This window comes from Salmo salar, chromosome 20 (assembly GCF_965601325.2).
Source record: "Salmo salar chromosome 20, fSalSal1, whole genome shotgun sequence".
NCBI classification, from domain to species: Eukaryota; Metazoa; Chordata; class Actinopteri; order Salmoniformes; family Salmonidae; genus Salmo; species Salmo salar.
Genome location: NC_138310.1, coordinates 12,042,895 through 12,061,751, shown reverse-complemented (window position 1 = coordinate 12,061,751; position 18,857 = coordinate 12,042,895). Strand labels below are relative to the sequence as shown.

Sequence of the window (18,857 nt, the reverse complement as noted above, 5' to 3'; positions counted from 1 at the left end):
CTAGGCTACTTCTTTTGATAATCATATACATTTCCTTGTAAAAAGATATGTTAAAAACTAATTATCGTGTACTAGGGGGTAAGTAGCCCCTGCTAAGAACAATGTCTAAGCAACGTTGGGAAAAAACATTGTATATGAATGTTATGCTTAGGCGAATAAACTGTAAAGGGAAATAAATGGCTACAGTTTAATGAATGTTGTTTTTAGAAAACTGCATTTTCTTTAAGTACTGGGGTAACTATACCTCTTTTTCACTCACCTGCACATACATTTTATTTGTTCTTTCTTTGTTGTTCCTTTCCATACAATCCATTATGTACAATTGCACTGAATATGATTTGAAAAATGCAAGATTTTAAATCCCAGCAGTCTTTAAAATTACATATAAATTACATATAAATAATAACTTTATATAACATTGGAAAATAACATTTAATAACAACAGTTTAACTAATTAAGTCAGTATAACATTGATGTGGCAACTCTCTTATGCTCTGCTATTGCACGATTGTAATTTCTACCTTTAGGTCACAAATAAAGCTATCCCCAGTGAATTTGGAGCACAACTCATGAGCCCACCTCCTGCACTGCTCACACCTAATCCAGTCCCCAACTGTGACTGAAAACAGGGGAAGAGATGCCATTTGAAAAGCTCTCTCTTAAAAATGTAGATAGCTATCTAGCTATATGACATAAAATGATTTGTAAAATAGCTAAAAGGCTATAAAGTTGCATTAACTGTAAAGCTATCAGTCACTAGTGGAAAGATTTACAACTGAAATTAAGTTACGTTATCTTTTTTAAAATGTATTTTACCTCCGACGATCTGTTAGTAATGGTGCTAGCTAGAACTCCTAGCAGCTTATGCTAACTAGCTAGCAAGTTAGAATAAACTAGCGCTAACTGGGCTAGTCATTGTCTAAATGACAGGTAGATACACATTTAAAACCATAAAAGGGATCCTAGACTGGGGGGGGCGAGTTGCCCCCAACACACTCATCCAACATATTACTACTTTACTCAAAAATTATCTAAAATGTTCTCTCTAAACAAGTGAATTATTTATCTTTAGGCTTTCCTACTTGTACATATTTTTTCAAAAAGTATATATCTAACTTAATTTGAATATATCTACAACTTTTCCAAAACTTACACAGAGGAAATAAAGTGTTGGAAAAATAATTTAGTTGTTAAGGTAAAAAGTTCACATAAACAGAATTATGAAGAAGTTATTTTGTCATAGGCCTACAACTCTAAAAACGCAAGAACCATAGGCTAACATTATGGAATCATCTTTTCTGCCAATCACTGTCATATTCTCAAATTTGATGGCAAGACCCGAACACACAGATAAATGAAACATCCTGCAAATTTGACTAACCAAAAACTCATCACACGCTTGAGCTGGGGTTAAGCAACTGTATCTTGTTTCGGTTATGCAGCTGTATCTTGTTTCCATTGACTAACATTTCAGCTTTCATTAATAAACCAAAGAAACATATCAACCACATTTTCCCACCACTATTGAGTCTATAGTCTCTACACCTGCGTCAGAGCATGCACATTTAAGCAAACAGGTTGAAAACAGAGAATAAGGGATCTTATGATCTTATTGTTCCGCTTCTGATGTGATTCAATAATTTAAAATGTTCTAAAATAAGAATAGATGATCTTATAAGAAATACAATGTTTTGGGGGTTTTAAGAAACATTAATTTTTTATTATGGTGACAGTTTCCTCATTCAAAATAGCACGGAACTGTACAAAATGTAGGCTATACAATACATTGCAGAACCATGTTTTTTTAACTTTTCTTTCATGAAGGCAGAAATAATTAAAACCATCCCCATCTGAAAGGATATGGTTATTTTGAGAAACTTTGCTCACTACAAGGCTGTGTTACACAAGGAAATGGCACTTTTCATACAAGCTTTATGTATCAACGTAAAAAATTAAACAACAACAGCATTGTATCATTGTAAAAAATCACAAATGACTGATTTCACTCATAGATCAATTTTCTGGCTCAATAAGCACTTATCATTTAGTTTTTTAAAGCAAAAAAAAGCTAGATTTTCTATTATTCATGGTAAATGAATGAGAAAATTTAATGAAGATATGAAATACTGTCAGAAAACTAACTCTAATTACTTGAGAAAAAATACACTTTATTACACACTTGACAAGTTACTAAAAATGATTTTGTATAATGACACATGTTTAGAAATCAAGGGCCATATATTTAATAACAACATATTTAAAGAAATACATATGATAATTAGGTAAATATTTTTGTAAAAATCAAATACAGATTTTGTAAAAAAGTAATTTGACGCTATGACATACAACAAGGCAACTTTAATAAAACTGTCAATATTTCAATCATATTTCTACCATCAAGATTTGCTCTCCTTAACTGAACTGTATTCAAGTGTCTGTAGTGGGTGGCTCCCACAATCATCAAAACTAAATATTATGTGATATTCATTTTAAGGAGGGAAACACAATATATAGGGATATCCTTTCAATGAATTTGTCTACAGGTTTTGGGTCTACAACCCATGTTCCTGTAGTGCAGCAGGAAAGAGAGCCCATAGCAGTACACCATGCTCTTCACTATCATCACTGTGTAAACCAGAGAGGCCAAGTTCAGACTGCATATGGACTTTAATGAATCTGGGGAAAAGAAAAGAGTAAGGCCAGGAAATTAGCCAGTGATTTTATTATAATATAGTCCAGTTTTCTGTTATCTTGTTTCTTTTTTTCTCTTCTCTTTTTCATGAGTTTGCTGGGTCCTATTTGTATTTGTTGTTTCTGTATAAAAAAATGTCAATACAATATTGATCGTACATTTTTTTAAGGACAAGGTTCAATCCGATCATGGGTTATAAGCAAGGCGGTTTTTAAAGCCATTTCCGAACAAGCCGAACATATGCAACGTTTACCATGGATGGGATCTCTGCGATCACCAGAACATTGCCTTTAAAAGCCGCTATGCCTATTACCTCAATTACCTCAACCAACCGGTGCCCCCGCACATTGACTCGGTCCCGGTACCCCCTTATTTGTTACTTTTATTTCTTATCTTTTTAGGTATTTTTTCTTAAAACTGCATTGTTTGTTAAGGGCTTGTCAGTAAGAATTTCACTGTAAAGTCTACACCTATTGTATTCGGCGCATGTGACAAACACGATTTGAACCCGCCAAAGGATTGAATCGTTCTGATTGCACTTTGTCGGGCTATTTACAATTAAGCCGACATATATTCAGCGTTTATCGTGAATGCGGTCTCACAAATCCTTGATATTTCAACGTTTTTAGATTCATTAGACAGTGCCATCTCTCCGCAGGTCACGAGATTTAAAATGTTCTCTTTACAAAACATTCTTCCCTTACCTTTGGATTTGGCCATGCAAAGCATCATTCTTGCCCCACACCTCAAGTTTACCATAAATATCACATTAAATCACTTTTATCACACTTTTCAACAACTTCTCATCTAACCATATTACACTCCTGAATAATGCAACTTCACCATATCTAAATCTGTTCATTTATATATTTTTTCCAACTTTTAATTATTTGAATAGACCCCAAAACTGCATGAAATACACTTAAATATTTACCGTTGGTAACCTGCAGAGTGGTTGGTGAAGCCATGGTGGTTGGAGAAGCTTCAGTTGGTTCCTCTGAGAACAAAATGTAAAAAGGTCATATTAAATAATACTTTTTTCAGAGCATTATGTAGGCTACTATCAGGGATACACTAATAGTTACGCAAAAAAAACAAGATTTGTTTAAACTTGCGAAACTAACTAGACAACATTCCTGTGAAATTACCAAGTGTCAACCCATTTTTTATGTAGGCTAGGCGTACTTTCTTTTTTACTTTGAAAAGGTAATATTCAATTTTCGGATTACATGACTGCCTACTCATATAAACATATACATTAATACATATTACATAATTAATACATACTAATGTTAAACAATTTCAATGATTGTCTTTACCTTCTGGTATGTTAACATCTTGAGGGCCCCCTTCATGCTCCACAGAACAGCTGTATTTGTTCCTGTATGTCTTGTCTTTATCAATGATGATCATACTGGTTGTCCGTCCTTCCTCCCTCTGTTCCAGCTCTTCCCTCTCTGCTTTGGGTACCTCTACTGTTTGGCCATTTTCATCCACCATCTTCCATGAAATCTTGACCAAGTCTGGAAACATGTCTCTAGCCAGACATAGCAGGGTGGTTTTCCTATTTGGCTCAGGTTTGGACGCTGGGTAGACCGTCACTTTGGGTTTTTGTACACTATTGTTGTCTGATTTTCAAGAGAAACAATAACATTTACAGTCTTCTTTAAAGGGACATCACACACAAGTTGTCAGACTTCAGAGGTAGTCTGTTGAATCATGATGTCCCACAGCATTTGTTTTATATCCAGCTTTACTGTCTATATTCAAGTAAACAATTAATTACATACATAAATAAATGAACTAGATTTTATTTTTCATAAGAAATATCCTTTCTGGAATATCTTATTTCTATATAATGTAAATTAAACTTTCAATATCATTTAATTCATAAGATTACTAGTTCAGTAAACAGTTCAACATTCTTACCCTATATCAAATTACTTAACATTTCTATCACAAATTTAACTGAGGGTGTATATCTCTAAGAGTAAGGACATGCAATATACTGTAAATTGTTCATATGGCATCATTGAAAATCAGAATGATCAATTCAACATGCGAATAACAGGCTTTGAAATTCATAATATTTGTTTTTATTTTCGAACAAGAGTTGATCGTGAATAATGCATATTTGTGGAGCAATGTTGCAGGATGTTTTCTCAATTATTTTGGAAACAGATTAGACATATAGATTAATTATAATTACTAATGACTAGTGCTTTGTTTATCTGCTGAAAGTCAGAGGAATGAATCTCTTACCTGTCACATAAAGTTTTGTACCAGATCCAAATACAAGTACATACACAGTGAAAATTCCCTTGTCAAAAAGTAGTCTGCACTGTGTTTGGCATGGCGTGTGTTAAGTGTACAAAGGTTCAGGGGCCTTATGCACCCCAAATATCTGAGGGGGCACAAAGTAGGTGAGTACAGCTTTTTTCTGCAATCTAAAACCATTATCATTATGCTCAATTCTATTTTAATAATATGTCAATTGTTTTGCAAATCTAAGCATACTTCTTGAGCTTTGTTTAAATATTTTTTTATTGATATAATCTGAGGGGGCACGTGCCCCTGTACCTTCTATTAGCATGCCGCCTCTGCAAAGGTTGACCACTTAACAGAATGTCACATGTTCTTCTCCATTAATAATTTCCAAAGTTATCAACATAAAAATCATCCCTTAATTCCTTTTACAAAAGCACACACACAAATGTATGCACACCGTAAAACACACACACACACACACACACAAACACACACACACACACACACACACACACACACACACACACACACACCAACTCCTGGTCATACTCACGTCATCTGAGCACGAGGTATGTTGCTGAATGCTGAATGAGAGACCTCGGTTTACTGTTTTTGTAAAGTTGTGACAGTGTTTCCTTGTAAAGTTTGATTTGATATACTTTTGGATTTTGGATCCCGCGGCTCAGTTGGGCGCAGTTGCTGTGAATGCTAGTATATGTCCCGGGATCCTGCCAGATTCCATGTAAAAGGGTGAGACACGGAAACCCAGCTAGCCTAGCTGGCTCGGCAGTCTGAAATGGAGGTTGATATTGAATTTTATCAACGCTGCAGGAACTGTGTTTATTTTGCTTTATTCAGGGAGAATGTGGACCGCCCGGACATTCAATGTAGCAACTGTTTGCTTGCAAAAGACTATAAGGGCAAAGTGGCAACTCTTAGGAAACAAGTAACGAACCTACACAAGCTACTGGGGAATCAAATCCCACCTACTTTTTCTTTTTCTTCTACCCCAGTAGCTGGACGTCGCTCTGGTCTGGTGGAAATTCCGCTGCCGTATCGGCTCTCCACAGCCGACTGGCCAGTACTCTTACTCTTACTGTTCTTGACCCAACCATCCAGCTATGGAGATATGTCACTCGCTGTGGAAATCGAAGAAAGAGTCCTCTGGCAACAGGGGCCTCCTTGGAGATGTTAAGCCCGGACCGGACACAGACCAGAAACGACTTTGCCAGCCTGGATCCAGAGGTTCCGATGCATTCTTCCCTAGGGGCTTCCGATTCGAGATTGGTACTGGCGCCTTCGTCCTCTGTTCTCTCTCCCTCTTTGGTGGCTTCTTCCTCGGGCTCAGATCCTCAGAGCAACCACACTCATAAGACCGTAAGGCTGCCTGAGAGACCGGCCCATTCATCATCCACGATGGATACTACAGCCTGCTCGGGTCGATTGGGCCCCACTGCCCTTCGGTTGTTGAGGGGTTTGCGAAACCACTCGAGCCGAAAGAACGGCCGGATCGTCATCGGCAGCTCTATTGTAAGAAACATCTTGGTTCCTGGGGCAAAAACCCTGTGCTACCCAGGAGTATGAATACAGGACATTAAAAGGCTGCTTCCAACAGCTCTACGACAGATGCCAGGAGTTGACTCTGTCGTAATTCATGTGGGGTCAAACGACATCAGGAGAGCTAGATCGGAACTTCTGAAAATGGATTTTAAAGAACTGATTCTAGCACTGAAGGATTCCAAAAAGCGGCCAATCATTTCAGGTCCTGTACCATTGTTGGGCCGCGGTGTGAAAGATTCAGCAGGCTACTGGCATTACACACCTGGCTAAAATATTACTGTAGCTCTGTTGGAATCACTTTTATAGATAACTTTGACACCTTCTGGAAACAGAAGATACTCCATAGCAATGACGGAGTCCATCCAAATCATCTTGGCTCCTGGACTCTGTCCATGCATTTGAAGGCTGTGTTGAGACAATGACTTATCAATGACGCAAGACAAGCTCAGGTAATCCCTACCATTGTGACGCTGAGTTGCCATAATGCTGCATCAAACATACATTTTCCCATGTGCGTTGGCAGACACAATGTAAGTAACTTAATTGATGTCCCCCTAACTGCCCCGAATACCTCTGTTGATCCTATAGCTATTGTATGCAGTAATCATGTGCTTATTAACAGAGTTGCACTGAGGCGGTGTGCCCTAGTAGGAAGTCCACTGTGTGCAGCTCACCATCATCTTCAAAATAAATACCTTAACCTCTCTGGGCTAGGTGGCACCAAATCGTCCCACCTACGTAACAGCCAGTGTAATCCCGTGGCGAGTTATTCAAAAACCTCAAAAATGCAAAAACTTCCATTTTTCAAACATATGACTATTTTACACCATTTTAAAGACAAGACTCTCGTTAATCTAACCACACTGTCCGATTTCAAAAAGGCTTTACAACGAAAGCAAAACATTAGATTATGTCAGCAGAGTACCCAGCCAGAAATAATCAGACACCCATTTTTCAAGCTAGTATATAATGTAACATAAACCCAAACCACAGCTAAATGCAGCACTAACCTTTGATGATCTTCATCAGATGACAACCCTAGGACATTATGTTATACAATACATGCATGTTTTGTTCAATCAAGTTCATATTTATATCAAAAACCAGCTTTTTACATTAGCATGTGACTAGCATGTGACTAGCATTCCCACTGAACACTGCCGGTGAATTTACTAAATTACTCACGATAAACGTTCACAAAAAGCATAACAATTATTTTAAGAATTATAGATACAGAACTCCTCTATGCACTCGATATGTCCGATTTTAAAATAGCTTTTCGGTGAAAGCACATTTTGCAATATTCTCAGTAGATAGCCCGGCATCACAGGGCTAGCTATTTAGACACCCAGCAAGTTTAGCACTCACCAAAGTCAGCATTACTATAAGAAAAATGTTATTACCTTTGCTGTCTTCGTCAGAATGCACTCCCAGGACTTCTACTTCAATAACAAATGTTGGTTTGGTTCAAAATAATCCAAAGTTATATCCAAACAGCGGCGTTTTGTTGGTGCGTTCAAGACACTATCCGAAAGGGTAAATAAGGGTGACGCGCATGGCGCAATTCGTGACAAAAAAATTCTAAATATTCCATTACCGTACTTCGAAGCATGTCAACCGCTGTTTAAAATCAATTTTTATGCCATTTTTCTCATAAAAAAGCGATAATATTCCGACCGGGAATCTGCGTTTAGGTAAACAGACAAAAGAAAAGAAAGCATTCGGTCGACTCGGGCACGCGCCTAAGCCCATAGTACTCTGAGCGGCCACTTGCCAAAAGCGATAAAGTGTTTCAGCCAGAGCCTGCCTCGATATCCTTCAGCTTTTTCCTGGGCTCTGAGAGCCTATGGGAGCCGTAGGAAGTGTCACGTTAGAGCAAAGATCCTAAGTCTTCAATAAAAACAGCCTAGATGAAACACATCTTGTCAGACAGGCCACTTCCTGCATGGAATCTTCTCAGGTTTTGGCCTGCCATTTGAGTTCTGTTATACTCACAGACAACATTCAAACAGTTTTAGAAACTTTAGGGTGTTTTCTATCCAAAGCCAATAATTATATGCATGTTCTAGTTACTGGGCAGGAGTAGTAACCAGATTAAATCGGGTACGTTTTTTATTTGGATAGAAAACACACTAAAGTTTCTAAAACTGTTTGAATGGTGTGTGTGAGTATAACAGAACTCATATGGCAGGCAAAAACCTGAGAAGATTCCATGCAGGAAGTGGCCTGTCTGACAATTTGTAGACTATTAGACTATTTCACAGCATTTTAAAGATAAGACTCTCCTTTATCTAACCACACTGTCCGATTTCAAAAAGGCTTTACAGCGAAAGCAAAACATTAGATTATGTCAGCAGAGTACCAAGACAGAAATAATCAGACACCCATTTTTCAAGCTAGCATATAATGTCACAAAAGCCCAGAAGACAGCTAAATTCAGCACTAACCTTTGATGATCTTCATCAGATGACACACCTAGGACATTATGTTATACAATACATGCATGTTTTGTTCAATCAAGTTCATATTTATATCAAAAAACAGCTTTTTACATTAGCATGTGACGTTCAGAACTAGCATACTAGCATACAAACTTCCGGGGAATTTGCTAACAATTTACTAAATTACTCACGATAAACGTTCACAAAAAGCATAACAATTATTTTAAGAATTATAGATACATAACTCCTCTATTCACTCGATATGTCCGATTTTAAAATAGCTTTTTGGTGAAAGCACATTTTGCAATATTCCAAGTACATAGCCCAGGCATCACGGGCTAGCTATTTAGACACCCGGCAAGTTTAGCACTCACCAATATCAGATTTACTATTCTAAAAGTTTGATTACCTTTTGTTGTCTTCGTCAGAATGCACTCCCAGGACTGCTACTTCAATAACAAATGTTGGTTTGGTCCAAAATAATCCATCGTTATATCCGAATAGCGCCGTTTTGTTCGTGCGTCCCAGACACTATCCGAATGGTAAAGAAGGGTCGCGCGCATGGCGCAATTTGTGACAAAACAAATCTAAATATTCCATTACCGTACTTCGAAGCATGTCAACCGCTGTTTAAAATCCATTTTTATGCCATTTTTCTCGTAAAAAAGCGATAATATTCCGACCCGGAATGTCCATTTATCTAAACAGAGGAATGAAAACAAACCTTTCGGTCGACGCGGGCACGAGCCTGAGTCTCACAGTACTGTAACCAGCCACTACCCAAACGCGCTACTTTGTTTCAGCCAGAGCCTGCAAAGCCACGATTCCGCTTTTTGCCGCCTTCTGAGAACCTATGGCAGCCGTAGGAAGTGTCACGGGACAGATAAGATCCTCACTCTTCAATAAACAGAGACAAGAAGAATGACACCTTGTCAGACAGGCCACTTCCTGCATGAAATGTTCTCAGGTTTTTGCCTGCCATATGAGTTCTGTTATACTCAGACACCATTCAAACAGTTTTAGAAACTTTAGGGTGTTTTCTATCCAAAGCCAATAATTATATGCATATTCTAGTTACTGGGCAGGAGTAGTAACCAGATTAAATCGGGTACGTTTTTTATCCAGCCGTGAAAATACTGCCCCCTAGCCATAACAGGTTAACAGAGATAAATAAAGAAGTGCGCACCCTCACCGACGCGCGCCACAATACTACAGCCAAAATGGGAGCATTTTGGCTGTAGAAAAACTATAAATTCTAGCTCATTTTTCCAAAAACAAGCCTGAAACTCTTTCTAAAGATTGTTGACATCTAGTGGAAGCCCTAGGAACTGCAATCTGGGAGGTATTCCTTTGATTTTCCCATAAACAAGGATTTGGACGGGCAGACACCTAAAAAAAACAAATCCGGGTGGATTCTCCTCGGGTGTTTGCCTGCCATATCAGTTCTGTTATTCTCATAGACATTATTTTAACAGTTTTAGAAATTTCAGAGTGTTTTCTATACAATACTACCAATCATATGCATATCCATATCATCCGAATTACCGAATACTGCCATCGGCCCTCAAGAAGCTAGTTGTTCAGCACATTTTCCGCCTTCACAAACTTCTTCTGGACATAGTCACCGACCAGGGTCCCCAGTTTACCTCCAGATTTTGGAGGGAATTCTGTGCTCTACTGGGATCATCAGCCAGTCTGTCTTCGGGTTATCACCTTCAGTCCAACGGTCAAACTGAGCAGGTGCACCAGGATCTGGAGACCCCTTTACGGTGCTGTGTGTCTGCCAACCCCGCCACTTGGAGTCAGCACCTTCCTTGGGTGGAGTACGCACACAACACTCTCCAGTGTTCCTCCACTGGCCTATCACCGTTCCACGTGTTGTACGGTTACCAGGCCCCCTGTTTCCAGATCAGGAGATCGAAGTGACGGTTCCTTCCGCTCAACGCCTCATCTCTCGTTGCCGCCGTACCTGGAAGAGGGCTCGGTCAGTGCTCCTGAGGTCCTCAGCTCAGGTTCAACATCAGGCCAACCGTCATCGCTGCCCGAGTCCCCTCCTGTGTCCAGGCCAGATGGTCTGGTTGTCTACTAGGGATCTGCCACTACGTGTGGAATCTAGGAAGTTGGCTCCCTGCTACGTTGGGCCATTCAAGGTTCTACGGCGCATCAATCCAGTGGTCTATTGTCTTTGTCTTCCCTGGTCCATGAAGGTCCATCCCACCTTCCACATCTCCAGACTCAAGCTTGTGGTATTTATTCCACTGGTTCTGGGCAACTCGGCCTCCACCTCCTCCTCTCATAATAGCGGGACAGCCAGCCTACACTGTGCGACACATCCTCTCCAGCCGTCAGATCCGGCAGGGTACTAAGTATCTCGTGGATTGGGAGGGTTACAGTCCTGAGGAACAGTCCTGTGTTCCGGCCCGGGACATTTTGTACCCCGGACTCATTCGGGACTTCCGTGGACATTCACCTACCCCTGGTGGAACGTCGGGAGCCGTTCCTTGAGGGGGGGTCCTGTCACAGGTTAGGTGTCATCTTTGACTGTACTACCTGAGGTTGCCACTGAAGGGCAACCTTATGCTATATCTAGTGTCCAGGTGATCCTGATTGATCTTATTGGGTTCACCTGTTGAATCACTATTTAGTTTCCTCTGTCGACTGGGCCGGTTGCTTAGGTCTCTTGTTTTGTTTAGTGTACTCGTGTGCTGTTGCTTTGTTGTTTTGCTGCGAAGACTTTAGTAAAGGTTCTGGATTTACCCTCATCTCTGCCTGCTGTATTTCTCTGCGCCTGGGTCCGAGTTCGTACTAGCATTATTGTCACAACGGATTGCGCTAGCAAATTGAAGAATAACTAATTGTTCATGATCAGGAAACTTATGAGAAGAAATACGAACTAAAACACACAACGTCCAGTGGGTGAGCACACTCTACCACCATGGTACAGTTTAGTTGGCGCTACTTAAGACAGTCTCGTTTTCCAAATGTATATTTTAGTTGCGTGGATCATTCCTGTTCACACCGAGATGAAGCGCAGAATGATTGAAGGAATGAATCTGAGCCTCACACTTATAACCTGTGGAAGGCGGGACTTCCAGCAAGGCACGGATTTTACTGTCTGGCGTGATTGTAGATCCTTCTACCGAAGTTGCGAGAGTGCAACTCCTGAAAATATGTTGTACCAAAGTTGACCTACTGAAAGAGAACCATAGAGTTTTTGTACAAGCTGTGTAGAAAAGGTTTTCACTGTGCGTTCCCAAGTCCCAGCAGGCTCAGTAGTAGGAAGACACTTTAACTGACTGGATCTTCAGCTCACTGAACTCAGATTCGCACCCAACAGAGAAATCTGCTCTCTGACGATATGGTATCAGGGGTGACAGAATTGTTTTCAAAATCAATGCCTAGAATCCAAGTGAAGTGTTCACCCTTTCTTTTCCAGTACTAGTAGACAAAGTTACCTGCACACCGACCAGTAACTTTGCAGCTGAAAGAGACAATATGTCTCTCTCTCCTAGTCTCTGATATTTGGTCCTGTTGCAGCCACTGTCCTGAACCGGCCTCTGCAAAACAGAAATGGATCACTAAAAACTAAAGTTACTTCATTCAAATATTTGGATGAACCACTTGCCCAGAAAATTGAGTACATTGTTATACCACATTCCATATTCAGTGAATACGTGCTTAAGAATTGAGAAAATCAAAGCTATATAAAATTATAACATTAAACAATATGATTATGAAAAATAAATTATCACTGAAAATCTAATTGATTTCACAGATCTTTACTGAAGTATGGTTTGTATTATACAGTCGATAATGAAGATGAGAGGTGAAACACCAGCTGGGAGTGTCATTTGAAACAGTTCCTCCCTGCTGTTCAAAAATAACTTGTTTTTTCTCATCCATTAATTCAGAGCTTGATTATAACCACGGAGTGTTTGTACAGGGTGTGTGGATCAGTTCTCACTGCGGGTTCCCAGACCGATAGCAGGCACAGTAGTAGGTGGCAGAATGGGAGACTTTAACTAACTGGATCTTCAGATCACAGTTGTTATTTCTCATGGCTGAGAAATCATCTTTTTGAGGATGGTTGTACCTTGCATCAACAGCGCAGTTACCCTTTCGGATGTCGAGAATCAAGGTAAAGGGTTCTCCGTCTTTCTTCTGGTACCAGAAGACATACGTTGCACACTGATCATTGTCTTTGCAGCTGAAGGAGACAGCCTGTCCCTGTGTCCTAGTCCATGATATCTCCTGGTCCAATTTCTGCCCTGCCACTGACACTGCAAAGACAAAATGACAACATCAACACACTGAGACAAAAATACATTAGCAGAACTTAAAAGCAATTACGTGTCCACAGTATTTGCATCAATCATAGACTTAAATTGAGACAGAAACTATTTCCCTCTAGTCATTTATAGTTGCTCCTTGACCAGGTTGAATTGTAGAAAAGAAATACTGTAAGTGATGGACAGACTTACTTAAATAAAGTGAGTAAAGAATGACAACAGAGCCTAGAGACATTTCTATGGGGATTCTGAGATTTCTTCTATTGAACCTGAAGATAATTGTGTTAAGTTGGAGTAGAGATGAAGATGTGTGCGAAACACCATCACTTGGGCCTTGTGGTTTCTACGGCTCCTCCAATCTGATGTCACTTCCTGCGGTCGTTGACAAGGGCTACTGTATATTACAATAATATGATCTACTTATCTCTCCTTCCTCCTAAAGTATGCACTTGTTCCCTGCACTGATTTGAAAGAAATATGGTGGAAATGACACTAGCCCATGCCTCCACTTATCTAATGCTTGTGGGAGATAGTGAACACTTCAGGAGAAATGAGATATTATTGGGACACACCCATTCACTGTCTAAATAATTTTAAAATATATATATATATATATATATATATATATAGTTTTACCAGATTTATCAATACTACTCAGCTAAGTGATTCATTCCGGATGTATCCTTGTTCAACATCCTCCTAACAAAAAAATACTTTTGATGTAGACCTCGATGTACCAATCACAGATTGCTCCTTTAATACTGACATTGCTCCCCGTGTCTTTCTCCACAAGATGGTACTGAAACACATGCCAATAAATCATGTTTGAGAAATCAAGTTGAATAGAGAAACGGTTCACATAACAAACCAATGGCTATATCATTTCAATCTTATAAATGGGGACAATTGATTTTGGATAAAGAATCTGCTATCACTGATGTTCTGTTATTATTAATTTACAGCATTTTCATATGCCATTTCATGTTTATCGTGTCCTACAGAGGCATTAACTACCCCATCTGTGAAACTGAAGAAAATGGCTTTAAAGTTTTATTTGATAGCCAGCCAAATATGTTGTAGATAAATAAGTGTTAATGCACGGATGTATCATCATATTATGAAGTAATCTTTATGCATATCCTCTCTGGGATAGGGGTCCCGCTAGCCGGACAACTTCCCATGAAACTGGAGGGTGCGCAATTCAAATAAATAATCATAAAAATGATGGATATTAAACATTTAGCTACATATAAGTGTCTTATATCGGTTGAAAGCTTAAATTCTTGTTAATCTAACTGCACTGTCCGATTTACAGTAGGCTTTACAGTGAAAGCATGCCATGCGATTGTTTGAGGACGGCGCCCCACATCAAAATATTTTTCCACCGGCACATAAATTAACAAATAGCGATTAAATAGTCACTTACTTTAGAAAATCTTCCTCTGATTTGTCATCCAAAGGGTCCCAGCTATAACATGTAGTGTCGTTTTGTTAGATAAAATCCTTCTTTATATCCCAAAAAGTCTATTTAGTTGGCGCCATCGATTTGAGTAATCCACTCTTCAACTTGCCAAGATAGGAATCCGAAAATCTACCCATAAACTTTTTTTCAACAAGTCAAAATACGTTTCTATATAATTCTCAGATACCCTAAAATGTAATTAAACTATAATATTTCATACGGAAAGAAGTATGTTCAATAGGAAAGCGATATTAGCAGGTGCGCGTCCTCTTCATCGCTTGCACATACACAAAATTCCAAGTCTGTGTCCCTGTAGTAAAACTCATATTTCTTACTCATTTTTGAAGAAACAAGCCTGAAACCTTGAACAAAGACTACTGATACCCAGTGGAAGCCATTGGAATTGCATACTGGGAGCTAGAAGCCATAGGAATTGCATACTGGGAGCTAGATTTAATAATTTCCCTGTACGCATAGGCTCAAAACAAATTTCTTTGGATTTTCTCCTACAATATCTATTGTGTTATAGTCTCCTATATTGTTTTAACATTTCACAAACTTCAGAGTGTTTTCTTTCCAATGGTACCAATTATATGCATATCCTGGCTTCAGGGCCTGAGCAACAGTCAGTATACTTTGGGCACGTCAGTCAGGCTGAAATTGAAAAAATAGACCCTAGCCTGAAGAAGATATCAACCATGACCACGGATTTTACCTCCAATGACCCCTAAAACGTAGACACTGCAATCTGCCTTTCCATGACCTTAAACAACTTTACGGGTAATAAAAAGGCAAAGTACAGTATCTACAATCTACTTCTTTGTGTTTTTCTGTTTGATGGAAACAAATTGAGAGATCTAACTATATTCTATATTTACTGGTTTTATGTAGTTATGTTTTCATGTTTTGAATGTTATATTGTACTAACCTAGAAGCATTTTTTTTCCATAAGACAAGGACTATTTCATGACATAGAATGTTTATACATAAAACAAATATTTGACAATCTAAATGTGTTTATCCAACTTTCATGTGGTTATTCTATTTGACTTTGTATGGTCAAATCAGTGGTCATGCTCGATATGCATTTAAAGTACTTCATAATACATCAGTGCATTATAATTTATCTACCTACAACATATTTGACTGGACAGTGTGACGACCCTCCCACTCTGTCTGCCATATTCTTTCTCTTTGCTCTTGTTTTCCTTATTAGGATGTCGGGGGCCGGAGCTGGGAGGGTCATTAGCGACATGGGACACACCTGGGCCTGGGTGTCCCCCAGGATAAATGCACCACTTCCCCATTCATTGTGGAGACTCTCTCCATGCAAACACACTGATTGGTTGTGGCATTTGTGGCTGTTTTGTTTGTTTGTGTTGGCACCTTTCAACACCCCTCATTATCACATTTATGCATGCAACCACTCACTTACACTACTGACGACACACACCATTGCAAATTGTATTTAGTTTACTTTAGTTAATAAACATATTTTGTTCCTTATCTCCACGTTGTCTCCCTTATTGTTATGAACTTCGAGCCAGTTCGTGACAACAGCAAATAAACTTTCAAGGCATTTTTCTTTTTTACTGTTTACGTAGTTACTGCTCTATGCCTTTGTATGGCAGAGCAGGTAACTGCAGTCAAAAGGTGGAACAAAGCCAAAGTGCAGTAACTTCAGTTACTGATGTTTGCTGTGTTTTTTCCTTGGATTTTGTAGTTGATGCAAATGTCACACTTCATTTTCTATGAAACAGAACATCACTGAACCAGGACACTGTCAGAAGATAAAACCGATACTACAATGCCTGATTTCAGTCTAAACAATTTATTTAAACAATAGAATAGTTACTGCGTTTTGCCTTCGTAGAGAATAATAGTTCACCAAAGTTATAAGTACGATGAGGTGCTCTGAGCAAAGAATAACACACCTATGTCAAATATCCAGCTTTGACATAAACAAGGCTAATAAAAATATTACTGTGCTTTGTAAACTAGCATCAGAGGTTGAATTGTAGAATGTCAGAATATGTTTACACAACAATCAATAATTCAAGACGTTGGAAAAATATACCAAGACACTCATGTTGGAGAATAGATTAGGTTGCCCACTTTAATGGAAAGTTATATCTGTCACTGATCAAACAACATAAATGCCACAACCATTGTCCATATTAGCAAGTGTTCATGTGTGACAAAAACAACCTGCTGCATCAAATCTAATTTTATTTGTCACATGCGCTGAATACAACAGGTGTTTGATGGTTCGTTGGAGGTAGCGGGATTTCATAGCGGGATTTCTTAAAAGCTTCCGGGTTAGAGTCCCGCTCCTTGAAAGCGGCAGCTCTACCCTTTAGCTCAGTGCGAATGTTGCCTGTAACCCATGGCTTCTGGTTGGGGTATGTAAGTACAGTCACCGTGCTTCTACATCTGCATTGCTTGCTGTTTGGGGTTTAGGGTGGGTTTCTGTACAGCACTTTGTGACATCGGCTGATGTAAAAATGGCTTTACAAATAAATTAGTTTGTGGGGACGACGTCCTCAAAGCACTTATTGATAAAGCCAGTGACTGATGTGGTGTAGTCCTCAATGCCTTCAGAAGAATCCCGGAACATATTCTGCTTCATCTGACCACTTTTTTTTATATAGACCGAGTCACTTCCTGCTTTAATTTTTGCTTGTAAGCAAGAATCAGGAGGATGGAGTTATGGTCAGATTTGCCAAATGGAGGGCAAGGGAGAGCTTTGTACGTGTCTCTGTGTGTGGAGTAAAGGTGGTCTAGAATTTTTCCCCCTCTGGTTGCACAGTTAACATGTTAGAAATTAGGAAAAAACTGATTTCAGTTTCCCTTCATTAAAGTCCCCGGCCACTAGGAGTGCCGCCTCTGGATGAGCATTTTCCTGTTTGCTTATGGCGGAATACAGCTCAATGAGTGTGGTTTTAGTACTGGCCTCGGTCTGTGGTGGTATTTAGACCACTAAGAAACATACAGATAAACTCTCTAGGTAGATACAGTGAGGGGAAAAAGTATTTGATCCCCTGCTGATTTTGTACGTTTGCCCACTGACAAAGAAATGATCAGTCTATAATTTTAATGGTAGGTTTATTTGAACAGTGAGAGACAGAATAACAACAAAATGATCTAGAAAAACGTATGTCAAAAATGTTATAAATTGATTTGCATATTAATGAGGGAAATAAGTATTTGATCCCCTCTCAATCAGAAAGATTTCTGGCTCCCAGGTGTCTTTTATACAGGTAACGAGCTGAGATTAGTAGCACACACTTAAAGGGAGTGCTCCTAATCTCAGTTTGCTACCTGTACAAAAGACACCTGTCCAAAGAAACAATCAATCAATCATATTCCAAACTCTCCACCGTGGCCAAGACCAAAGAGCTCTCCAAGGATGTCAGGGACAGGATTGTAGTCCTTCACAAGGCTGAAATGGGCTACAAGACCATCGCCAAGCAGCTTGGTGAGAAGGTGACAACAGTTGGTGCTATTTTTCGCAAATGGAAGAAACACAAAAGAACTGTCAATCTCCCTCGGCCTGGAACGCCATGCAAGATCTCACCTTGTGGAGTTGCAATGATCATAAGAACGGTGAGGAGTCAGCCCAGAACTACACGGGAGGATCTTGCCAATGATCTCAAGGCAGCTGGGACCATAGTCAGCAAGAAAACAATTGGTAACACACTACGCCGTGAAGGACTGAAATCCTGCAGTGCCCGCAAGGTCCCCCTGCTCAAGAAAGCACATATACATGCCCATCTGAAGTTTGCCAATGAACATCTGAATGATTCAGAGGACAACTGGTGAAAGTGTTGTGGTCAGATGAGACCAAAATGGAGCTCTTTGACATCAACTCAACTCGCCGTGTTTGGAGGAGGAGGAATGCTGCCTATGATTCCAAGAACACCATCCCCACCGTCAAACATGGAGGTGGAAACATTATGCTTTGGGGGTGTTTTTCTGCTAAGGGGACAGGACAACTTCACTGCATCAAAGGGACGATGGACGGGGCCATGTACCGTCAAATCTTGGGTGAGAACCTCCTTCCCTCAGCCAGGGCATTGAAAATGGGTCGTGGATGGGTATTCCAGCATGACAATGACCCAAAACAAACGGCCAAGGCAACAAAG

General features: G+C 39.6%; 1 protein-coding gene across 1 annotated transcript; it reads right to left on the bottom strand.

The window, feature by feature from the left end:
* Positions 1-1,695: 1,695 nt before the first annotated feature.
* On the bottom strand, positions 1,696-14,073 carry LOC106580239 (immunoglobulin lambda-1 light chain). Its single transcript, XM_082966840.1, has 6 exons — positions 13,965-14,073; positions 12,935-13,241; positions 4,955-4,995; positions 4,012-4,320; positions 3,627-3,689; positions 1,696-2,676 (listed from the first exon to the last, which is right to left on the bottom strand). The coding sequence occupies exons 1-6, from the start codon at positions 14,071-14,073 to the stop codon at positions 2,525-2,527; spliced, it is 981 nt and encodes a 326-aa protein (XP_082822966.1). The 3' UTR covers positions 1,696-2,524.
* Positions 14,074-18,857: the final 4,784 nt, after the last annotated feature.

Excerpts from the sequence above, each read along its gene's own strand:
- LOC106580239 (XM_082966840.1), bottom strand. The coding sequence starts at position 14,073 with ATGATTTATTGGCATGTGTTTCAGTACCATCTTGTGGAGAAAGACACG. Across the intron at positions 4,321-4,954 it reads TACAAAACTTTATGTGACAG|ACAACAATAGTGTACAAAAA; the intron begins GTAAGAGATTCA and ends CTTGAAAATCAG. Across the intron at positions 2,677-3,626 it reads CACTCTGCAGGTTACCAACG|ATTCATTAAAGTCCATATGC; the intron begins GTAAATATTTAA and ends TCTTTTCCCCAG.